Here is a 25978-nt window from a genome sequence, read left to right on the forward strand (position 1 = left end):
GGATCCATCATGCTTTGGGGTTGTGTTGCAGCCAGTGGCACAGGGCGCATTTCACTGGTCGAGGGAAGCATGGATTCAAATAAATACCAGCAAACTCTGGAAGCAAACATCACACCATCTGTAAAAAAGTTGAAGTTAAAAAGAGGACAGGTCCTACAATAAGACGATGATCCAAAACACACCTCAAAATCTACAATGGAATACCTCAAGAGGCCCAAGCTGAAGGTTTTGCCCGGGCCCTCACAGTCCCCTGACCTAAACATCATTGAAAATCTGTGGATAGATCTCAAAAGAGCAGCGCATGCAAGACAGCCCAAGAAACTTGTAGAACTGGAAGCCTTTTGCAAGGATGAATGTGTGAAAATCCCCCAGGTAAGAACTGAAAGATTATTAGCTGGCTACAAAAAGTGTTTACAAGCTGTGATACTTGCCAAAGGGGGCGTTACTAGGTACTAACCATGCAGGGTACCCAAACTTTTGCTTCAGGTCCTCTTCATTTTTTGGTATTTTACGCCTGTAAATGATGGAAATAAAAATGTAATCCTGCGGAAAATATTTAAGAAATGTATCGTCTTTACCTTTATGCCTTTTGGTGATCAGTTCATCTTCCGCTCACTTTTTTTTTTGTAATTCAAATTTTTATTTAAACACACTCAATAACAGCTTTCAGTGGTACATCATATAGAAAACAAAGAGAGAAAGGCCAGCATTACAAGGACACATTTTCTAAGGCTTAGGTAGCCCCTGTCCAAAAATAAAATATAATAAATAAATACATAAAATAAAAAGGGAATATCCACAACATTGTTCAAGTACCAATAATACAGTAAAATAAATAAAATAAAATAATATTTCTTAAATCAGGCTTCACAGTCATGGCACTAGTTAGAAGTAAGATGTTCCATGAAAAAATCCCAAAGCCCCAGTTCCACAGGACCTTTACTCCTTATCCTTGCTAACATAACCTCATAGGAGGTGGTCTCACTCATTAAAGTGCTGATGACACGTTTTTGACATCTTTGGTGATGTTTTATAACATAAAAAGTAATTCCCGATGATCCATATATTAATTCACGAAGGCGCCTATTTTACAAGTTATGATAAAAAACGTGGCTATTTGGGCAAATTTGACGGGGCTGCAGCACCCAGGAGACGAAAGAGGAGGAGGAGCTATATGACGTCAGCGAAAGAATCTTCCTCCTCACTTACCAGTTTGTTGTTGATGCGACAGGTGTTCAGTTTGTCATTATTAGTATTATATATATATATATATATATATATATATATATATATATATATATATATATATATATAATGCCTTCGCGTTGTGTTGCCGGCTTTTGCTCCAAAACCTACAAGGATGGGGTAAGTTTATTCAAGTTTCCCAGAGATCCCGAGCTGCATGCGAAGTGGGTGAAGCAAGTCAGGCGCACTCGTGACAAGTGGGAGCCCTCACCAACATCCGTCCTGTGCTCTGAACACTTCGATTTGGATTGTTTTGACACCCTTCCCAGCTTAAAAGAATCTCTTGGGTGTTCAGTTCAGCACAAACGTGTGTTACTACCATCAGCAGTGCCTACACAGTGTTGCCAGATACTGCTGAAGTTTTCCAGCCCAAAATATGTTCAAAACCCACCAAAATGCACTTGAAACCACCCAACTGGGCGGGATTCCTCCCAATCTGGCAACACTGCCAGTATTCCGGAGGGGGTCTACTAGTAGCTATGCCGGATCCAAAGACAGTCCTCCTGTCAGAACATGTGTTGTGAAACGACATAAGATAAAGGTACGTAGAGCTATAGATTCTACATGATAATCATAAATGTAATCATAAAGTCGGCGTGATATCAGTCATGTATTTGCTTGTGAAAGCTTGCGGCTTTCATGTAACTGCCGCCTAGCAACGAGAGGCAAAGGGTAAAGAGGGTAGGCTATCATAGATTCTATTCGGAAGAGATCAACACAATTCTAGACTCCCAGAAGAGGAAGAGCTAGCACTAGAGAGTTCACCGGCATTTTCATGCACCATTTCCATTGAGTAGAACCAGAGTAGAACAGCCAGTGAACCGCAGCGTGTTCTCCCGCTGACGTCACAACATGGCCGCGAGCCACGGACCCAGTTTTCTTGCGCTGTGCAATTAAAAGTTGGATATTTGCGTAACAACAGCTTCTTTTCACGTAATTATAACAGAAATCTAACGTTTGCCATGTTGTATAGTTTATTTAAGAAATTGCATAGAGTCATGTTCGTGTCATCAGCCCTTTAAGATTTTCCAGTCTTGGAGTTTAGGACATGTGGTTGATTTCCAATACCTTAATATGATTCTAAGGCATGAGGTTATTCCCACCATCAAAACCGAGTATGCCTTTCTGTTTAATGTTTGGGTTTCTGTTTTATCTCCCAAAAGACATAAACGCGGGGATACTGGCAGGGTCACTCCTGCCCATGCCTCCAGATATTTCAGCACACTGTGCCAAAATGGCTTAACCATGGGGCATTCCCATATGACATGCAAAAAAGTTCCCACCTCTTTTGTACACTTCCAACATAAATTATTGTTTGTGAGCCCTACCTTAAAAAGCCTACAGGGAGTCCAATAATAGCGGTGTAGAACTTTATATTGGATAAACTTCCCTCTGGCATCTTTGACATATCTGCCATTTTGTGCTATGATTTGACTCCATGTATCCTCACTAATTTCACAGTTAAGGTCTCTCTGCCAAATTATTCTCAAATGGTCACATATGCCACTAGTTAAAGACACTGAGTTTTGATAAAATGTTGATGCCTTGCGATTTAGAGGGTTTTCTAGATAGTCAACAATCGGGTTGGTTAGATTCTGTGACTCAAACCTTTTAATTACAGTGTCTAATTTGTAAATATTTCCAGAAATCACCATTTTCCAACAACTGGTACTGTTGAACAAGGTCGTTGAATGACATAAATGTCCTTTCTTTGTAAAGATCTTTTACAGTGCATATACCCTTCTCCAGCCATCTTTTCCAAAAAACCTTCTGCTTCCCAATCTTCACTTCTGGGTTGAGCCAAAGTGAAGCATACAGTTGTTTGTAGTGGGAGATCTTGTGCAATTTGTGAACCTTTGCCCAAACCTCTTGAGAATGCTTAATAACTGGATTTATATCTTTATCTTTTAAACATTGGGATAGGGCATGCATTGGATGAAATGGTGCCGCCAAGTTTGTCTCTATATTAGCCCACACTAATTCAGACCCATTTCCCCTCCAGTGATAGGTTATCTTAGCCATTTCAAATGCCAAACTATACAGCCTAACATCAGGAAGACCAAGTCCCCCCTTCTCCTTGGGTGCACACATTTTACTCCATTTAAATCTGGGTTTCCTTCCCGCCCATAGAAAGTCTCTGATTATGGTTTCGTATTGTTTAAAAATGTGATCAGGCTTACACAGGGGTAACATCATAGATATAGAGTTAAATTGTGGCGCTATTACCATTTTAATGACATTTATCTTCCCCCAAAGACTCAAATTTAACTTTCCCCATTTTCCCAGGCTTGTTTTAATGTTTTGAAGAAGAGGCTCAAAATTCAGTGTCGCCATCTCACCTATCTCAGATGTTAATTTTATACCCAGATAAATCATGCCTTTAGGAATCCATCTGAAATTATACTGTGTTAGCATGTGTGGGTGACAATGCTTAGATATGGGCATCCCCTCTGATTTGGTCCAATTAATTTGGTAACCAGACAATGTAGAGTATATATCAATGGTGTTCATTAATGCAGGCAAAGAGTTATGAGGATCACTAGTAAGGAAAAGAATATCATCAGCGTAAAGCATTAGCTTGTGCTCGGTTCCACCACCCTCTACTCCCTTAATGGCAGGATTCATTCTTATAGTCACTGCTAGGGGTTCCAGTGCAATTGTGAACAAGAGAGGCGACAAGGGGCATCCCTGTCGCGTTCCTCTAGAAAGATCAAAAGGAGATGAAATAAGACCATTTGTCAAAACTGAAGCTTTGGGTTGATTGTATATTATTTTGACCCATTTTGCAAAACCAGAGCCAAAGCCAAACCTTAGCAGGGCAGAGTGCAGGAACTCCCACTCGACCCTGTCGAAGGCCGCCCTTGCATCTAGTGAGACTGCTGCCACCGGCATTGTGCTAGAAGCATTCAACCATATTAAATGTATAAGCCTTCTCAAATTATCAGTAGAAGACCTTCCTTTTATAAAGCCTACTTGATCAACATGTATAATATGTGGTAAAATGGTTTCAAGTCTTAGGGCCAGCACCTTAGCCAATATTTTTCTATCCACATTGATGAGGCTGATTGGTCTAAAATTCGTAGGATCTGTATGATCCTTCCCCTTTTTAGGTATCAGAGATATCAGACCTTCATTAAAAGACGGTGGAAGTGAGCCACTTCGAAATGCTTCCTCAAACACAATTGTCAATATTGGAGTAGTTATATTAATATATTCCTTATAATACTCCACAGGAAAGCCATCAGGGCCTGGTGATTTCCCTGTATTCATGGGCAAAATGGCAGTTTTAACCTCTTCTTGGGTTATTGACGCATCCAGAAGAGTCACCTGATCAGTAGACAGGGTTGGAAGATTTATGTTTGAGAAAAAATCTCTGGCTGATAACTCATTTATAGCACCAGCTGATCTATAAAGATTTCCATAGAAGTCTCTAAAGACATCATTAATACCTTTAGAAGATGTTATAAGAGCCCCTCCTGCTCTTATTGCTGGAATTATATAGGCAGAGTTCTGTTCCTTTAGTTGCCTAGCCAAAAGTCTGCCAGTCTTTTCCCCTGATTCATAAAATCTTGTTTTAAGTCTGAACATAGCATATTCTGCTTTTTTATTGAAAATGTCACGAATTTGAAACTTACATTTGCAAATGTTTTTAAATAAACTTTCAGAATAATGTCTGGCCAAATCTTTTTCCATAGAATTTAGTTCAGCTTCTAACTTTTTAATACTATCGTTTTGCTCTTTTTTCCTTTTTGATGATTTAGCAATCAACGTACGCTTTGGATGCCTCCCAAACCATAGCCACGCTCTCTGTACTGCCCATATTAATTTCAAAAAATGAGGATAAATCCGCTGCTAGTTCTGCAGAAAACACCTTATCCTGTAATAGAGATGTGTTCATTCTCCACCTGCCTCGCCGAAGCCTGTCCGAATGTATATTTACACACAACTCAACAGGCGCGTGGTCTGATAAGGATATAGCATTAATAGAGCTATCAACGATATCATTAACTAAACTCTGGGAGATCAAAAAATAATCAATTCTTGAATATGATTTGTGGCAGTTGGAAAAAAATGTATATTCCTGATTTCTAGGATTGACCAAACGCCAGACATCTACCAGACCAATGTCTTCCATCAGCATGTGAATAGCCGCTCTATCCTTCGGTGTTGAGATGCCTGAATATCTACTCTTATCCAATATCCCATCTAAAACCTGATTAAAATCTCCGGCCAAAATGATTTGTCCCTGGGCATTTCCTAATATACTATTCAGTCCATGAAAGAAAGATGGATCCTCCTTGTTAGGCGCATAAATATTACACAGTGTTATTTCCCCCCCATTTATGTTGGCTTCTATACATATAATTCTACCACTATCATCCTTGTACTCCTTCAACATAGAAAAGTTCAATCTCTTATGGACCAAAATAAGAACTCCATTACGTTTGCTGGAAAAATAACTGTAGTAAACTGTGGTTGGTAGAAGAGAGCAACTGGACTTGCTTGAAAGTCAAGTCCAGTTGCTCTCTTCTACCAACCACAGATTACTATGTACCTGTGTATCTTCACAGAACTGTAGTAAACATGACCAGCCCAATCTCTCTTAAATTTTTTAGCTTCCTCATCCAATAGATGGGTTTCTTGAATGAATGCTATATCGGCTTGTTTGTGTTTAAGATATAGAAGTACCTTTTTCCTCTTCACTGGGTTCCCACAACCATTAATATTCCAGGAAACTACCTTGACATAAGCGCTATTAGCCATTCATATTGCAAAACAGAATTAAAAGAAAATATTGATATACATATTGTCCCTTGTTATCTGACCATCCTAATTGAAAAACATACAGTAAGTTATGTCTTTTGTACCACTGAGCATTAATAGAAAATCTGCATTTTCCTTTTTAACCCTAAACAACAAGACCAAACTGGTCAACCAAAAACTTCCCTTCACACCAAAGGGAAGAAAAAACAAAACAGAAAAATCTCCTCTCAGTAAAACATTGTCCATAACATAAACAAAACCTTACTTAGGTCGTGGAATGTCCAAGATGCCTACTCGGCTTCACAGACAGCTATCTGTATAAGCCATCCAGCCCCATCATACCTCTCAGTCTCCTAGCTTGGTGGATGTGTCACAGTTTATGGTAGTGAAGTGATTTGCTGCTCGATGAATTTCACCGCTTCAGTTGCCATGTCAAACTTTCTGTTCTTCCCCTTCCACGTAAACTTGAGCGTTGCAGGAAATGCCAGACGAAACTTCACATTCTTGTCACGCAGTAACTGCTTTGCCGTCGCGAAAGTTTTCCTCCTCTCGGCCAGCGCTTTCGTCATGTCTGGAAACAGTGAGATACTGCATCCACTCCATCCCGCACCTCCGCTCTCTCTCGCAGCTTTTAAGACTTTATCTCTCCCGGTAGAATGTAAAAATCTCACCATCACCAGTCTCGGAGGCTGATCTTCATTGGGAGGAGAACCAGGAGAGCGGTGTGCCCTTTCAATTTCGAATTCCTTGTCATCAATGTTTATGCCCAGGCCCTCTGACAGTATTTTTCCAACGCATTCGATCAAGTTGTCGCCTTCAATGCCCTCTTTTAAACCCAGGAGTCTAACGTTATTGCGGCGGCTTCTATTTTCCAAATCCTCCACCTGACTCCACAGGTCCTCTATGCGCTTGCCCTGCTGTTCGCGGCTATGCAGCAATTGCTGTGTAGAGTCCTCTACGTCGGAGATTCGCCCTTCCGCCTCAGTTAGTTGTTCCTCTGTGGCTTTCACTGCATTTTTCAATTCCTCAATAGTCCCTTTAATCGTTGATACATCAGTCGCCACTTTTTGGAGCGTTGAGCTCACTTTACTCACTTCGGCAAGGATGCTTTCCAAGTTAGCTTTCTGTGTGGAATCCCGCGTCGGGCTAGCTCCATCAGTTTCTGTAGCAGCTGCCCCCTTCCCTCGTGTGGGCTTAAAATATTTCGACGTTGAGGACATATTCTTTCACATGTAAGGCGCCGTACAGACTGAAGGGTTAATACTGAATAATCAAAATGCTTCAAAAATCGCGGAGAAATGACGGATAATTTTGGATTAATTTCGATGGGGTTTAGGACAACTCAAACTACGCAGCCATCTTTCTCGTCCATCCCACGTGACTCCATCTTCCGCTCACTTAACTATTCTCAGTAACAGACATTTTCAGCAAGGATGCCCAAACTTTTGCATGCCACTGTGTGTATATACCGTTCAAAAGTTTGGGGTCACTTTGAAATGTGCTTATTTTTGAAAGAAAAGCACTGTTCTTTTCAATGAAGATCACTTTAAACTAATCAGAAATCCACTCTATACATTGCTAATGTGGTAAATGACTATTCTAGCTGCAAATGTGTGGTTTTTGGTGCAATATCTCCATAGGTGTATAGAGGCCCATTTCCAGCAACTCTCACTCCAGTGTTCTAATGGTACAATGTGTTTGCTCATTGCCTCAGAAGGCTAATGGATGATTAGAAAACCCTTGTACAATCATGTTAGCACAGCTGAAAACAGTTGAGCTCTTTAGAGAAGCTATAAAACTGACCTTCCTTTGAGCAGATTGAGTTTCTGGAGCATCACATTTGTGGGGTCGATTAAATGCTCAAAATGGCCAGAAAAATGTCTCGACTATATTTTCGATTCATTTTACAACTTATGGTGGGAAATAAAAGTGTGACTTTTCATGGAAAACACAAAATTGTCTGGGTGACCCCAAACTTTTGAACAGTAGTGTGTGTATATATATATATATATATATATATATATATATATATATATATATATATATAGTGTGTATGTATGCATATATGTGTGTGTGTATAGGGAGAGAGAGAGACAGACAGAGAGAGAAATCACACTTACCTGGAGAATCATTAACAGAATGTGTCCAGCATAATAATATATACGAGGGTACGTCAGAAAGTTCTAAGACAGATGTTATAACTGCAAAAGGTGTGAAAGACGTCCCGCGGAATTCTACACAGAAGGAAGCCTCCGATGGAAACACCGCTTGCAGAAGTGTTTAGACTTAAATGGAGGATATGTAAAGAAATAGCTTTGTTATTTTCATAAAGATTTTTTTTCAATTTGTCTTCGAACTTTTTGACTTACCCTCGTGTGTATGTATATATATATAAAGGGTGGGGGAGGTGAGTGAGTGTGTGAGTGTCAGTCACCTGGGCCCCATTAGTGTGATCCTCTGTATGGCTCTCATTAACTGACTCTCCTCCTCCTGAACGCTGCCGGACTGACGGCTGTTGGAACAGGTCACCTGCTGAGAGACACAGACCAGTGACATCCTAATCTGCATCACTACTGGAGAAAAATGTGGGATTACAGTGAAGCAGAAGAACAACATGCGTGCGCGTGTACCGGACTGAAACTGAGCTCACTCCTCTGTGGAACGGGATCTCGGGCAGTTTGGAGCTCAGGTGAGAGCGTGTGATGCTGCTTGTCTGATGCGAGTGTGTGTAAGGGGGACGTCTCTTTCTGTTGTGCGTGGAATACACTGAGCACCGTCTCCCTGGAGTCATGCTCCTCCTGCATTTTATACACTGCAGACAGGGGGCGCTTTACACGACTACCAGGAGCTGACATTGAGAGAGAAAGAAAGAGAGAGATTAATTAAGTCACTTCAGTAATAATAGTGGATGTAGTAAAAGATAACTGCAATACACAAAGTTTCCAGAGAAACAGGACGTTTCACACAAATTGTGTTTATAATGTGTGTGTGTGCGCGCACTTACATGGTGTGTTCAGTCGGGTTCTGGTCGACTTCTCACTTCCTTTCTTCACCAGAACCGGTTTAGTGGGGATACAGGCTTCCACGCTCTCTTTCTGCTTGGCTGTGTGACAGTGCTCCGTTTTACAGCCTAACACACACACAAACACACACACACCACACTTATTTCACTGTCCATATTAGAGATAGTTGATATCCAGTACCTGTTACACGTGCGTATTTCCATTCACCTGCTTTTACACACGTGCTGAATGAGTGCATCAGAAAACAAACTGAAATGTGAGATCTTTATTAGAAAAACTATGAACAAACAGAATTTCATACTAACTGCTTTTAAACCTCCCGAGCCTCCAGACCCTGCGGCAGAGCAGTGGTGGACATTCCCTACTTTTAGGTCAAGTCCCCTTTATTTATGCAGCATATTTTTAATCCGGGGCGGCACGGTGGTGTAGTGGTTAGCGCTGTCGCCTCACAGCAAGAAGGTCCGGGTTCGAGCCCCGTGGCCGGCGAGGGCCTTTCTGTGTGGAGTTTGCATGTTCTCCCCGTGTCCGCGTGGGTTTCCTCCGGGTGCTCCGGTTTCCCCCACAGTCCAAAGACATGCAGGTTAGGTTAACTGGTGACTCTAAATTGACCGTAGGTGTGAATGTGAGTGTGAATGGTTGTCTGTGTCTATGTGTCAGCCCTGTGATGACCTGGCGACTTGTCCAGGGTGAACCCCGCCTTTCGCCTGTAGTCAGCTGGGATAGGCTCCAGCTCGCCTGCGACCCTGTAGAACAGGATAAAGCGGCTACAGATAATGAGATGAGATGAGATTTTTAATCCAGAGGTCTTCACTCTTTCACAAAGCACCACTCTGTTAATCAGACTGGGATTAGGTTTTTCAGTGAACGGTAAATTAGCCAAACCAGGCCTAAAATACAGCCCTGAGGTATACCACACATGATAACTGCCAAGAAAGAGGTGAAAGAAAGCCAGTCTTCACTGAAAATGTCATATGCCTGTATATTTATAGTGTGATGGTGGTATTTGACCAACTTTAATCCAGGTGTATGGGGGTTTGGGACGTAGCCCACTGCCATGATGTTCTGTTTCTCCTTTTCAGAACAGAACATGCATGATTCACTTAGATCAGTTTACAGAAGTGAAAACATGCCTTTTGGGGAGGGGCCAAAATCCAGCACAATGAGGTCACTGGGGCCGGGCTGACCCCTGATAGGCTGGCTAGGTTTGGGGGAGGGGGGAGGGGTATCGTCACTGATGCTGTCGTTACTGTCATCCCTCTCGATCTGTTCTTCCACCCACTCGTCCTCCGACTCCTCGGCTGCAGAGTCACGGCTGCTCTGCTTCACGCTGGCCTCCAGGCTGCGCCGCAACACCTGACACACACACACACACGGCACTTGCACTGTATCTATACGTATATGAATGTATATTTGTATCTAAAGCCTCACTCACAACCTGCTGTAAGTGTTTTAAACACGCACGGGTCGCAGGGTTTGGTAGCTCGCAGCCGAACCGCAGGGTCGCGGTGAACCCGGGGGAAAGTTTGGGGGAGGAGTTCAGGCAAAGTACTTGTCAAGTACAGGTTGCTCACTTGACTTCCTCGAGGCGTGGGAAAAATTGCGCCGTGAGCCCGTGGAAAGCGTATATCTGACGCACGTGATCAGTGTGTGTTCAGTGAGTGTGGAGTGTGTGTGACTTTCATTTTACCAGTTTCCTGTGCTACGAATTCGGGCTGCACTTGTGACGTGTGTGTGATGCATGTGATTAGCACGCTATAATCACTCATAACTTGTGTGTGATGCAAGCCAGGAGTGGGTATAAAACCAGCGTGTCTGCAGCATTCTGCATCGGTCTTTCAACTGAAGAACACTGGATATTTTGTGGGAAAAGTTTAAAAATTTTCAGTTTAAAGTTTAGAAAATGGGACCCAAGAAGAAGCGAGCAAAAGTGAAGTAACCCAGCCTGAAACAGCAGAGGGGGAGGGGGAGGAAGAGTCTGATGATGATGATGGTAGCAGCACCGGCGAGCCCTGCACGGACAGGGAGGAGTTTGCCTTCAAGCCGGCAGAAGGCACAGCCGCCCGCCAGAGGGATTTCCACACGCTTTAAACATTCATTTCAGTATCTATATGCTTATGTAATTAATATTATATATGCTGATTTTCATGTATGTTTCAGCTAACGACACCCAGAAGTGAGGACACTGCAATCCCATCATCGCTGTCAGGCCATTGTGCCATGCTCAGTGATGAGGACGAGGACATCCCGACACCCCGTCCCACCACTCAGCAGGAGCAGGACAGCAGCTCGGAGTCAGAGTGTGTTTCAGTGCTCAAACTGTTGGGCTATTTAGTTGGGATGTTTTACAGTGTAATAAAATGCGTTATTCCCTTATACTCATGTTTTATTATTTGATGTTTGCATGGTAAATTAACATATACTCAAATAAAACAGCAAATGAAGTGGTCTTCTTTCTACTTTGTTATGCTACATAATCGGTTCCTTGGTTCCTCCCCAATACATATACCCAGAGTCTTGCCCCTCGTGTCGTGTGCAGGTCACGTGTGCTGTGTGTACGCCACACATAGGGGTAGAAAGTGAGATGTACGTCTGTCTTGCGCGCCGCACAAATAGCAAGTGTGGAATACTTGTGTAGTACTTCTGAGGCACGTCACTCGTACAATGACCGTGTGTCACTTGTGTCTTACTGTCATCGCAAAAAGCCCCTACTAGCCGCGCTGCTGACTTGGTTCAGGTGTACAAAAGTAGTACGGGTCCCGTACGTAATGAATGCGTTCTTGATTTTTCGCAAGCCCATGGGCAGTCTGCGACCTTCTACGGCACTGAACACACGCGAGTGTCACACAAGTCTCAAGCACGGTTTTGCCAAATTTTTTACCGTAGACCACCTGTAGCAGCACGTACAGCGGGTTGTGAGTGAGGCTTAAGATGGCGTTTGGGGTCAGTGCTTATGTTGGAGCTGGTTTAAACCGGTTTACTGTCACTCACTTTGACCTGGTTGAGGTTGAGCAGGAGCCTTTCAGCAGGTTCAGGTTCTGAGTGTGATTTTACACCCAGCACCTTACACACGTCCCTCTCCCCCTAAAACAGAGGAATAAAGTTGTTGTATTATTACGGTAATGCTGTTTGTTGTTGAGAACGTGCTGCATGTTTGTGACCCTCCCGTGAAGGTAAATGCTGTGTGATTTATAAACAGGTAGAGGTTACAGTTAGGTTCATATATATTTGGACACTGACACAAATTTTGTTTTTTTACCTGTTTACTGAAACATATTCAAGTTATAGTTATATACTGGACATGGACATAAAGTCCAGACTTTCAGCTTTCATTTGAGGGTATCCACATTAACATTGGATGAAGGGTTTAGGAGTTTCAGCTCCTTAACATGTGCCACCCTGTTTTTAAAGCGACCAAAAGTAATTGGACAATTGACTCAAAGGCTATTTCATGGGCAGGTGTGGGCAATTCCTTCGTTATGTCATTCTCAATTAAGCAGATAAAAGGCGTGGAGTTGATTTGAGGTGTGGTGCTTGCATTTGGAAGATTTTGCTGTGAAGAAAACATGCGGTCAAAGGAGCTCTCCATGCAGGTGAAACAAGCCATCCTTAAGCTGCGAAAACAGAAAAAACCCATCCGAGAAATTGCTACAATATTAGGAGTGGCAAAATCTACAGTTTGGTACATCCTGAGAAAGAAAGAAAGCACTGGTGAACTCATCAATGCAAAAAGACCTGGATGCCCACAGAAGACAACAGTGGTGGATGATCGCAGAATAACTTCCATGGTGAAGAGAAACCCCTTCACAACAGCCAACCAAGTGAACAACACTCTCCAGGAGGTAGGCGTATCAATATCCAAATCTACCATAAAGAGAAGACTGCATGAAAGTAAATACAGAGGGTTCACTGCACGGTGCAAGCCACTCATAAGCCTCAAGAATAAAAAGTCTAGATTGGACTTTGCTATAAAACATCTAAAAAAGCCAGCACAGTTCTGGAAGAACATTCTTTGGACAGATGAAACCAAGATCAACCTCTACCAGAATGATGGAAAGAAAAAAGTATGGCGAAGGCGTGGTACAGCTCATGATCCAAAGCATACCACATCATCTGTAAAACACGGCGGAGGCAGTGTGATGGCTTGGGCATGCATGGCTGCCAGTGGCACTGGGTCACTAGTGTTTATTGATGATGTGACACAGGACAGAAGCAGCCAGATGAATTCTGAGGTATTCAGAGGCCGAATCCCATTTCACCCCTTGGACCAACCCCTTGGCCCTTCCCCTCCATTTTGCGCGTTCACGTGAAGGGGTAGGGGTATCCCAATCCCAGTTAACGCGGAGGGGTAGGGGAAGGGGTAGGGCTTCTGTACCCCTCCAAATGGAGATTTTCCTGGAGCTGACTCCGAACGAAGGGGTTTGAGTGATTTCCCACAATGCCATGCGGATTTCAGCGAGATTTCATGCGGATTTCAGAAAGATGGCGGTTCCCGCGGCGAAAGATTGTCATAAATGTATTTTCTCCATTATTTGTGTTTTAAGTTGTTATCCAGAGGAAACACGCCGCTTGATTCGCTTTCGAGCTGAGAATGAGCAGCGATTTCTGAAATCCAAGCTGCTGCTAAAAAGCTTTGGGAGTGAGTATTGTTTTCGGTTGCTTGACTGCGTACGTTTTGTTCTGTTATTCTCGCTTTTATTGTTTACATGAGTGTTCTGACACCTCATTCTGTCGGATGTGGTGCACGAAGCGCCAAAGATATCCCATTCAGTGGTGTTAGTTAACAAATCACACCCTGCCAGCAGAGATTTCTGGTTCAGGCTCTGACTGTAGCGGCTGGTCACAGCCAATGACGCATTTGGTCGCGTTTTGCTAACGTAAACGCTGACGGAGGTACGCGATGACGTATGCGATCGTTGAAGGGCTATCCCAATACGTAGGGGTTGAATTTCAAGCCCTATCCCTTGTAGCTCAGTTTCAAGGGGAAGGGCCAAGGGGAAGGGGGAGGGGGAGGGGTAGAAATTAGAATTGGGATTGGGCCAGAGACATACTGTGTGCTCAAATCCAGCCAAACTGATTGGTCGGTGTTTCATAATACAGATGGACAATGACCCAAAACATAAAGCCAAAGCAACCCAGGAGTTTATTAAAGCAAAGAAGTGGAATATTCTTGAATGGCCAAGTCAGTCACCTGATCTCAACCCAATTGAGCAGCATTTCACTTGTTAAAGACTAAACTTCAGACAGAAAGGCCCACAAACAAACAGCAACTGAAACCCGCTGCAGTAAAGGCCTGGCAGAGCATTAAAAAGGGGGAAACACAGCGTCTGCTGATGTCCATGAGTTCAAGACTTCAGGCAGTCATTGCCAACAAAGGGTTTTCAACCAAGTATTAGAAATGAACATTTTATTTACAATTATTTAATTTGTCCAGTTACTTTTGAGCCCCTGAAATGAAGGGATTGTGTTTAAAAAATGCTTTAGTTTCTCACATTTTTATGCAATCATTTTGTTCAACCCACTGAATTAAAGCTGAAAGTCTGAACTTCAACTGCATCTGAACTGTTTTGTTCACAATTCATTGTGGTAATGTACAGAACCAAAATTAGAAAAATGTTGTCTCTGTCCAAATATTTATGGACCTAACTGTATATTAGACAGTGTGTGAAAGTTTGATATTAGCTGCTGCCCACATGACACAAGTCCTCACGCACAAACTGAAGAACCGAGAGTGCAAGCTCAGCAGCGTCTGAAGGAGCGTACTGTTCAAGCTCGCTGTAACGGAATGAAGACGCATGCTAATCTCAGACAGCACAGGTCCAACAGTGACGTTTATTATCTAACGTGTGTAAACACACGTAGAACCCAGCGTGTGAGGGTGTGGAGCAGACCCGGGACACAGGCGGAACTTTAGCTGAGCTCCAGGCTCGTGTTTATTCAGCGCACTTTCAAAAAATTAAACGAAACCAAAAACAACAACAGAAACGGGTTCATTCCGGACTCGCAGCTTTGACTCGGTCAGGTTCAAGCTCACGCTCTGCGGCGTGTTCGTGTCTCGCATGCTCCGCCCACGGTATCACTCTCTCTCCCCTAATTCATATCCACTGAAGGCACAGACGCAGGTGAGAATCATCCCGAGTTACCTGCCAGTTCAACCCGCCTCCTCTCCGCTCACAGCTGATGCTAGGCCACGCCCCTGCCGCCATGTAGTTTAATCATTCATAAAACAAACGAGCCTTCGTGAGCTTTTATATAAAAATCTAGTGCTGATAATAATCCAGTTAGTTGTGAAAATCTTTAGTATCCTCCCTTTCTCTCGGGAGTTTATGCAGATGAGTATACAGAGACTCACTCGTGAGCCTTGACTTCGATTTCATACAGACTCAAAACATCCAGTTTAAATCGCTCGCATCTCAGTCACACATCAACTGAACAAATGTCTTTTCATACCTGAAATAAACCAATTCTAAAATAAATCCATAAATTAAGATCAATAAGACTTGCTGTTGAATCGGCACAAAAGTAATGGCACCCTGTGTGTTGCGCTGCATTACAGGAAGATTCAGTGAAAGACGCTCTTTCAGGGTTTACTGTCCGCTCGCTGTGAGTTCTGTGGGTGTGGCTAAATCTAATTCATCTGGTTGGAAGTTTACAGCTGTTTGGCGTTTATCAGCATGTGCGCACGAGTATGAGCGAAGCCAGAGAAACTTTTGGTAAAACTAGTGGGAATTTTTCTCGTGGCCACAAAAACATCTACACACAAGTTTACTTCAAAACTGATGAGGGAGGTGTGATGGGGTGGGGGAGGGGCAACTGTGTGCTCTTGAAATCAGGAACAAGAAGTGTCAACAAAATGACAAACGAATCCATGTCTCTCTCTCACACACACTTTACCTCCATATCAACACCCTCGTATGGCTCAAAGTCGTCCAGGTAAGGGTCCTGTGGAGAGATTTTCACGCGGCCCCCGCTCTCCGTGCGGATTTCTATTGATTTCTGCAGAGGACACAGCAGCAGTCTCGGATCAGAGCAGAACATCTACAGAGACCAGGTCACTTCCTCACACTCAGTAAAACCATCTCTACAGTTCACACTCAGGACAGACATCAACGCTACCATAATAGAACACTGACAATGCACAGTACAATGTGTATACGTGTGTGTGTGTGTGTGTGTGTACCTGGACCCATTCTCTACGCTGGGCTCTCTCAGGTGCTGTGTGACTCCTTGAGATGTGATGAATTGATCCACATGTATCCTCTGTAATCCTTCTGGGACCTTCTACACACACACACACACACACACACACACGTAACAGAAACAACACATACTGTGTGATCACTGAGAATGTTTTCCTATTTTTTCGATAAATGTTCATAAGATTTGTGTGTGTGTGTGTGTGTGTGTGTGTGTGTGTGTGTACGTACCTGCAGTGTGTGTATGTCTATAACTGGCTCTCTGATTGCTCCTAGCACTAGCCAGATTAGCATTAGCGCCATTGATGTAGATGCAGAAGCCCTGTTCCAGCTGTTCTAACTCGACCTGCCTCGGGCCCTTCACCTGTAACCTCTTCAGAGCCCTGACACACACACACACACACACACACACAATTTCTGTAATGCTTCACACACATCACATTTGTTATCAGTGAAACTGATATAACAGCTCACACTCATTTTAAAAAGTGTGTGTGTGTGTGCGCGTGTGTGGTCACCTGTTCCTCTGTTGCAGGCTGATTAAATATTCATCCAGTTGCTCTTTTGCAGATTGCTTTTTTTCTGCATCTACCTTCCTGGCATCCTACACACACACACACACACACACACACACACACACATTACACCATCATTAACACGACTCAAACAGGATTAGATTTCCAGACGTGTGTCTGTTAAGAAATGATCTCTTTGTAAAATCAGAGATGGGCGTCATCATGTAAACACACTCCCCTCGCCCTAACGCGCTCTCCCCTCGCTCTCACGCACACTGAGTGTTTTGACATTTGGTATGATAAGCACTTGTTGTAGGAGGTGTTGCTTATTAGCAGGTCATATGACCACAGCAAGTCTGATCTTTATAAATAGCAGGAATCACATTGCTATGGCAACGAACATTGTTTATAATTATCTGGGATCTTTCCCGTCATTAATGAAGGATAAAGTTAATAGATAAATAAAAAGTGACAGTAGTTTAACACCAGAAGGTTATAAACGTATTCCACGGTGGTCCCATAATCGAGGTATTTTGGTTTTATTATGCAGATACAATTCTCTGGAAAACAGCAGCACACGTTTGGTTCACAACACGTCGAAGCGGGACATGAACATTGCTGACTTCTTTTTGAAAGCTAACAGTGCAAAAAGCTCCAAAACACTGAATAAATCTTACAGTGACCGCTGTTAGCATTTAACCAATAATCCACGAAAAAATGGACGTCTTTACGATCATCTCCAGATCTAGAACGAGTTTTCGAGCAATAAGAGGCAAACAAACGATACTGTATAATATATGGGCCCACAAGCATAATATGGGAGAGAGAGATTCCACATACAGGCCTCTCTCTCTGTGTGTGTGTGTGTGAGGGTCATAGCATGGGCAAGTGGTGCCCCCCCATGGGGTGATTGTGGGGGTGGCAAAACTAGTTAATTTGTGGTTGAATGTGTTATCCTAACAGGGGTGTGTGTGTGTGTGTGTGTGTTAGATGAGATAATTAGATTGGAGACGGACTCCTCTATACCCAGATTATTGGCTGTTTGTGTCAAAGTGGTTCACATACAGTACATGTAGAAATTATATTTTACAATCTGTTCTTTTTGTGTTTGTGTGGTGAAGTTAAAATCAGCAAACTAGATTATATAAACTACATTTTAATAATACATTATGCACACACACTTATACACACACTCATACATTACATGAGAGAGAGAGAGAGAGAGAGAGAGAGAGGATATTACACGTTTGCATGAAGATGTGAAGTTTATCTTCGAGTGGTGAATGTACATATTCACAAGTGAGTGAAGTGAAGGCGTGATCTTTTTCAAGACACAACAAACTTCATATCTTCAAGTCAACATGTGATTTTCTTTTTATTATATCGACACACAAACAAAAAGTCCCAAATTTATCAAAACAATTCATCGATTTCCTCACGAGTGACAGATTTTGGTTCTCCATGTGCCGGATCGAGCTCGGATCAAAAATACGAGTGGTGTATTTCTCTGTGTGCATATGGTATATTTGACTGTACATTAATGTATTTACATGGTGAGATAAATAAACATTATTTTACTTTAGAGCAACACATGTCCAGTGTCCTGATGCTCTATAATACCCATCAGTTATATGTACACGTGTTACATGTCCCAGACTCTCGAATACCTTCGACATGTCTCTGTGTGTGTTTCCTAACGATGAACACCATCGTGATCGGAGATATAAGAGCACAGGCTGCTGGGTTTCATGGAGAAAGAGTTCTGCTGATGGTTTTCTTCTGTGATCACTGATGGTGGTGTTGGTCCTGTTTCAGAACATCCTGAACTCTCCCAAACTTCAGCAGCAGATGTGATCTGATCTTATATTATATTATCTAGGGGCGTGGTGTAGTGGTTAGTGCTGTCACCTCACAGCAAGAAGGTCCGGGTTCGAGCCCCGTGTCCGGCGAGGGCCTTTCTGTGCGGAGTTTGCATGTTCTCCCCGTGTCCGCGTGGGTTTCCTCCGGGTGCTCCGGTTTCCCCCACAGTCCAAAGACATGCAGGTTAGGTTAACTGGTGACTCTAAATTGAGCGTAGGTGTGAATGTGAGTGTGAATGGTTGTCTGTGTCTATGTGTCAGCCCTGTGATGACCTGGCGACTTGTCCAGGGTGAACCCCGCCTTTCGCCCGTAGTCAGCTGGGATAGGATCCAACCCGCCCGCAACCCTGCACAGGATAAGTGGTTACAGATAATGGATGGATGGATGGATGGATGGATGGATAATAAAGTTGACCCATGATTGACCTATAAACCTTCAAAATAGTTCAAACTGGCATGAACTCATCAGAGGCTTTACTTTCACTTTCATTCATTTTATATTTTTCCCCATCTTACCCACCAAAATCATCAGATCAAGAACATTTATTTACTCAGAGATGAGAAACCTTGTGTTCTGGATCACTCAGAATGCTCTATTTTACATCTATAATTTTATACATTTTTTAGGAGAGGACCTGCAGCCCCCCACCGTCTTCTCACCACAGATGAAAGAAAGGTCAGCAATGGAAAGGAGATTAAATATATACACTACCGTTCAAAAGTTTGGGGTCACCCAGACAATGTTGTGTTTTCCATGAAAAGTCACACTTTTATTTCCCACCATAAGTTGTAAAATGAATAGAAAATATAGTCAAGACATTTTTCTGGCCATTTTGAGCATTTAATCGACCCCACAAATGTGATGCTCCAGAAACTCAATCTGCTCAAAGGAAGGTCAGTTTTATAGCTTCTCTAAAGAGCTCAACTGTTTTCAGCTGTGCTAACATGATTGTACAAGGGTTTTCTAATCATCCATTAGCCTTCTGAGGCAATGAGCAAACACATTGTACCATTAGAACACTGGAGTGAGAGTTGCTGGAAATGGGCCTCTATACACCTATGGAGATATTGCACCAAAAACCACACATTTGCAGCTAGAATAGTCATTTACCACATTAGCAATGTATAGAGTGGATTTCTGATTAGTTTAAAGTGATCTGCATTGAAAAGAACAGTGCTTTTCTTTCAAAAATAAGGACATTTCAAAGTGACCCCAAACTTTTGAACGGTAGCGTATAAAAAAAAGAGAAAAATAAGAGAAGAGTCTTACAGAAAGCCTGATGGTCCGTTAGCTAGAGCCTCCGCAGGACAGTGAGGCATGCTGGAGACGAAAGAGACAGACAGGAAGACAAGAGAAAGACAGGAGAGGGAAGGAAACAGAGAGAGAAAAGGAAGTGCTTACTGAGAGACAATGTTTATCTGGTCAAATGAGAAAAATGTAAAGCATGAAACCAGCTGCAGCTCTCTCTCTCTCTCTCTCTCACCTAGGTTATATAAACCCACACATAGAGTAGAAAAAGAAAGAAACAGAGAGAGAGAGACAGAGAGAAATACTGGACTGATCAAAACTGCAGCTCCTTCGGCTGCCCAAACAGTTCACCGTCCAATTTATTGAGAAATGGTAAAGATTATGATATTTATGATTCATGTAACTGCTATTTTATAGCTCACTATGACCAAATAAACTCACCAAGTCTTACGCAACCAGTTTGTAAACAAAACAGCATGATCCTGCAGTGCAACTTTTCAGAGCGGACTGTAACACGGATCTCTCCGGCAAAACGAGGGCGGGGAATCCGTTTTTATGTAAATGGTGGCTGGTGCACTGATGTATCAGTGATCCTGCAGCACTGCCACCGTTTATAAAATACAGACGAGTCACGGAATATGGATTCTTGGAAAATAAAAAATATAATGCAAAAGTACGGCGGGCGGCACGGTGGTGTAGTGGTTAGCGCTGTCGCCTCACAGCAAAAAGGTTCTGGGTTCGAGCCCCGTGGCCGGCGAGGGCCTTTCTGTGTGGAGTTTGCATGTTCTCCCCGTGTCCGCGTGGGTTTCCTCCGGGTGCTCCGGTTTCCCCCACAGTCCAAAGACATGCAGGTTAGGTTAACTGGTGACTCTAAATTGAGCGTAGGTGTGAATGTGAGTGTGAATGGTTGTCTGTGTCTATGTGTCAGCCCTGTGATGACCTGGCGACTTGTCCAGGGTGAACCCCGCCTTTCGCCCGTAGTCAGCTGGGATAGGATCCAGCTTGCCTGCGACCCTGTAGAACAGGATAAAGCGGCTACAGATAATGAGATGAGATGAGACAAAGTATGGCACTTTTATTCACGGACGTGTGATATCTTCCGTGAAATATCAATAGTAAATTAATACGAGAGACATGTTCAGGTCTGATCTCAGCCTTTTACGTTGACGCCAGGATTCGAACCAATGGAAAATCCACTCTGTTTGTGGACAGCGGTCATGGCCACTCAGCCACGGAGGATTAGATCATGAGCTGAGGTGATGCAACATGGTACTGACAGTCAGCGTGCAGTGACGCCACACCATGACTGTGGAATCACTACCTGAAACTGGCTGGCCAATGACCTTCTTAAACACGCGCCAACTCGCTTAAACACACACGTACAGGCAGGCGCTGCTACAGGCTTCAGCCAATAAAGTAAACATATAAATGCAGGTAAGATATTTTACTTATGAATTGTTTTAAGGACAACGGTTTACTATGACCTGGATGACTGAAGACCTTCACAGATGTAACGCCATACTCAGGATCTTATAGCCAGTATGTGCTGTGCGTTCTGCATGTTGGCCTGCGGTGGAATGTAAACACTGACCAGAATGCATAAAGCGAACTCACGGAGGGAGGAGAAGGGTTTACAATTAATGAAACTGAAAAAGCACCTGACCAACTAACTGAATTAATTCCACTGTCAGTCTGAAAGACAACAGGACTATCCTGATCACATCCCTCGTGACTCCACACTCCAGCTCCTGCCCACCGGCGCCTCTCTACCACCTCTCACCCTGGCGGCCCACCCAGTCACGTCAGAAGGCCAGCTTTTTCCCCCACTGCAGCTCGGGCCTCATCAATAAGGCCCGAGACCCCACTGACTCTAAACTCACACCTTCATTCTCTGAGCTGCGATTTGCACATTTCGTGGTTATCTTCATCCTCTGAACTTTTATTGCACATTCTGGGACACACTGCACATCTTGGACTTCAAATCAACCCGTGCACATTCCCCTTCAACATGCCCACTTTTCAAATTTGTACATTTTAGATTCTTATTATTTTATCTAGAGGTGCAATAGTTTACCGCGGTGCATCGAGAACCAATTCCACCACCTTCGGTTCGATATTCGATGTCAAATCACCTTGTTTCAGTTCGGTACAACCGCCGTCGTGTACGTGTTTAAACCCAAGTCAATTCCTGCATTAAGTTCTGAAACGCGCAATTTGATTGGCTCGTAGTGCGCGGGTTAACCAATCAATTTCTGGGTTACGCTCTATTTTATCTGGAGGCGCAATAAGGACAAAGTACATTTGCACACTCCACTGCGGCATTTAAAGTCGAAGGTGTGGGCTCACTTTGGTTTTAGAAACGTAAATGAGAAAGAAAAAGCAACATGTAAAACATGCTTTACAGATGTCGTGTGTAAAACTGGTAATACAAGCAACTTGAACACGCATTTAAAGAGGAAACATGGAATCAATCTGACTGGCAAATCGGAGCGTGATTCGGCATCTGGAAGTGGTGGTACCACCAAGAAGACATCTACAGGTCAATTTCGCCTCACTGATGTGATGAATGCTAGATATTCTCATAACAGCACTCGCTCAACAACAATATCGAAGGCCATAGCTGGATATCTGGCAAGTGATATGTGACCCTTCTCCACTGTACAAAATGAGGGTTTCAAGCACATGATTAAAGTGTTAGAGCCCAGGTATGTGCTTCCCAGCCAAACTCATTTCAGTGAAACTGTCGTTCCAAATCTGTGGAAAAATGTAGTTTACCCCTGCACTGCAATGTGGCATCTGTCTTCTTCTTCTTGCTGCTCCCGATTAGGGGTCGCCACAGTGGATCTTTCGTCTCCATTGCTCCCTGTCTTCCGCATCCTTCTCTACCACACCTGCCACTTTCATGTCCTCTCTCACCACATCCATGTATCTCCTCTTTGGCCTTCCTCGTTTTCGTTTGCCTGGCAGCTCCATCCTCAACATTCTCCTTCCCACATGCTCTGCATCTCTTCTCAGGATGTGCCCATACCATCTCAGTCTCATCTCTCTTAGCTTCATTCCCAAGCTCTCCTCATGTGCTGTCCCTCTGATGTGCTCGTTCCTTATCCTGTCCAACCTCGTCACTCCCATCGCAAACCTTAACATCCTCAACTCCGCCACCTCCAACTTTGCCTCCTGTCTCTTCGTTAAGGGTACGGTCTCCAATCCATACATCACAGCTGGTCTCACTACTGTCTTATACATCTTACCTTTCACTTCTGCTGGTACTTTCCCATCACAAATGACTCCCGAAATCCTTCTCCAACTGCTCCACCCTGCCTGCACTCTCTTTCTCACCTCACTATTTTCCTGCACAGTTGACCCCAGGTACTTGAATTCACTGCAATGAGGCATCTGTACTGTTCTAAAATCTAGACCAAGGCAAGGGAGACTTCTCATGATGCATTAAATGTTTACCAGTCTTGACTTTTGTCTAGTCTTCTAAATGTCTTATCTGACATACTTGTGATGAATTTAATTATTATTTATGTTTTAAATTTCACGATACTGACACGAACCGAGGTGTCAGTATTGTGATACGTATCGAACTAAAGTTTGAGTTCATCCCTGCAGCCCTAATTTTATTTTAACTGTTCAAGCACCAAAGCAACTCCCTGTGTTACCCCTTTTCCACCAAATCAGTTCCAGGGCTGGTGCTGGTTCACAACTCGTTCAACTTGCGAGCCAGCTGAGAACCAGTTTGCTTTTCCATAGCTCACGGTGCTAAGGGAAACCATGTCATTACGTCGCTGTATATGTCAGTTACATCGCTACGTTTGCATAAACCTTGGCGCAAATATCGAAGCAAAAACAACACGGAAGCAGCAGCAGCAACAACAACAATAATAATAATGGATGACTTCGCGTTTGTACAGCTGCTGCTTCTCGTCGCTTAAAAATGGCGATCTTTCGCGGTCTTGTTATTGTTGTTGGTCTTAACAACTCCGCTCCCCCCGCTGACATAAGCGGTTCTTTCCTCTGGCCCAGCAGAGAGTTGGTGCTAGCCTGGAACCGGTTTTTCTGGCCCCAGAGCCAGTTCTTTGTCAGTGGAAACAGAAAACCCGGTTCCAAACTAAGCACTGGCCCCGAACCAGCCCTGGAACTGCTTTGGTGGAAAAGGGGCATGTGTGAACTGACTCGGGCATGAATTCTGATTCTGATTCTGAATGATCTTCAGCATTGAAACAGTGCTGAACACAGGAAGCGTTCCTGGATTCAGGTGATTAATGTGTGGACAAAATTAACATTCAGTGGCATTTAGTGGAATTAATGACCAACAAAACCAGGTTCTTATGAAGAGTCGACTCACTACAGAATGACTCATTACTATTGTATGGATGTGTGGTTTATTTACACTGAGCTGATGGTGAGAATTCATCACAGTCATTACCACTGTATAGAACACACACACACACACACTGAGGCAGTGTTTATAGCCGGGTTAATCTCACCTCTCTGGATGCTCCGGGTTTCCGCACACACGGCCCTGAGCACAAACAAACACACAAACAAACATTAGCATCAGTATACAGTGAATATTTCTCATCTCGGCTATCCTTCCAGCAGTCAGCACTTGCAGTGCCTCTGGGGAAGAGAAGCGGCGGTGAAGCGGCTGTTAGCGGCAGGTGCTTTAGAGCTCCCCGGGTGCGCGCTCTCTTTCCCCCGCATCAGATTAACTCGACACCGCGGCTCAGGTTTGGGCCTACACTAGAGTTACCAGCCTTCGCTACATATTCCCAAAAAACGGACTTTCCTGAGCGGACCTGATGACTACACACTCTCACACACACACACACACACACACTCACTCTCACACACGGGCCTGAGTGTGCATTCACACTATAATTATATAAACTGGTCTAAAATCAGCGTGTTGCTGAGTGAACTGGAGTTTATTCTCACACAGACTCGCGGTTTGATGATGTATTATAGATTTAATCCCCTGAATAAAGACACGCCTGAGGCCGCTAACTCACAGTCCATGGCATGAGCTGATCCGGAAAACCTCCAGCAGCACAGGGCAACTTCACAAAGCGTCTGCTGTTGACAGCTGGAGCTGGTAACCATGGAAACGCGCTGACCAATCAGAGAACACTGTCCTTCATCGTCACACACCTCGCTTCAGGCGCGAGCTGGTAACCGGAACAACCTCCGAGCCAATCACAGCGCTGTATCTCTCAGCCCGAGCGGATTGGTGGATGAGGAAAACGGATGGCCAATCACAGAGAGCAGTTCCTGAAAGGCGCGCGTGCTGCTCGCTTCGGTGGAGCTGGAAACCGTGGCAACGCGCGGACCAATCACACAGCGCTGTATCTCTCACTCCGAGCGGATTGGTGAAGCCGATTGACCAATCACGTCTGTGAAGATTCTCAGTCATCCAGGCCGGAGTGAAGCGAGAGAGAGCAAGTGGACTTGCTTCAAGACGTTTCACCTCAGGAGTCCCTTCACCTCTCATCCGAAAGGCTTCTTCAGTTCGGTCACTTCTCCATTCACCTGCAGTCCCACCACAGAAGCGGTCGAATCTGTTAGAAAACGACTCCTTCTAGCCAGGGCCGTAACTACCATTGAGGACACCGAGGTCATGTCCTCGGCATTTTTTTTCCACGGTATTTTTTTTTTTCACTCAGAAATCTCATCTCATCTCATTATCTCTAGCCGCTTTATCCTGTTCTACAGGGTCGCAGGCAAGCTGGAGCCTATCCCAGCTGACTACGGGCGAAAGGCGGGGTTCACCCTGGACAAGTCGCCAGGTCATCACAGGGCTGACACATAGACACAGACAACCATTCACACTCACATTCACACCTACGCTCAATTTAGAGTCACCAGTTAACCTAACCTGCATGTCTTTGGACTGTGGGGGAAACCGGAGCACCCGGAGGAAACCCACGCGGACACGGGGAGAACATGCAAACTCCACACAGAAAGACCCTCGCCGGCCCCGGGGCTCGAACCCAGGACCTTCTTGCTGTGAGGCGACAGCGCTAACCACTACACCACCATGCCGCCCTCACTCAGAAATGTGAAATTAATATATGATGAAAATCGTTCTGACTTTGATCGGTGGAAAATTCTAAATTCAGCTTGCATC

General features: G+C 43.9%; 1 protein-coding gene across 4 annotated transcripts in view; it reads right to left on the bottom strand.

The window, feature by feature from the left end:
* LOC132887240 (katanin-interacting protein) overlaps nucleotides 1–25030 on the bottom strand; it is a 45505-nt gene extending 20475 nt beyond the window's left edge. For 3 of the 4 annotated variants that reach the window (XM_060922756.1, XM_060922754.1, XM_060922758.1), the window contains exons 1-11: nucleotides 24864–25030; nucleotides 24339–24373; nucleotides 16744–16829; nucleotides 16457–16608; nucleotides 16210–16310; nucleotides 15924–16025; nucleotides 12021–12113; nucleotides 10163–10385; nucleotides 9014–9139; nucleotides 8640–8857; nucleotides 8444–8541 (exon numbers count right to left, since the gene is read on the bottom strand). In XM_060922756.1, the coding sequence (XP_060778739.1) occupies nucleotides 8444–8541; nucleotides 8640–8857; nucleotides 9014–9139; nucleotides 10163–10385; nucleotides 12021–12113; nucleotides 15924–16025; nucleotides 16210–16310; nucleotides 16457–16608; nucleotides 16744–16829; nucleotides 24339–24373; nucleotides 24864–24954 (1325 nt within the window). In that variant the 5' untranslated portion in view covers nucleotides 24955–25030. The remainder of the gene's footprint in view (nucleotides 1–8443; nucleotides 8542–8639; nucleotides 8858–9013; nucleotides 9140–10162; nucleotides 10386–12020; nucleotides 12114–15923; nucleotides 16026–16209; nucleotides 16311–16456; nucleotides 16609–16743; nucleotides 16830–24338; nucleotides 24374–24863) is intronic. The other variant, XM_060922757.1, reaches the window with a different exon arrangement.
* Nucleotides 25031–25978: the final 948 nt, after the last annotated feature.

The sequence above is a fragment of the Neoarius graeffei genome, chromosome 5, assembly GCF_027579695.1.
Source record: "Neoarius graeffei isolate fNeoGra1 chromosome 5, fNeoGra1.pri, whole genome shotgun sequence".
NCBI classification, from domain to species: Eukaryota; Metazoa; Chordata; class Actinopteri; order Siluriformes; family Ariidae; genus Neoarius; species Neoarius graeffei.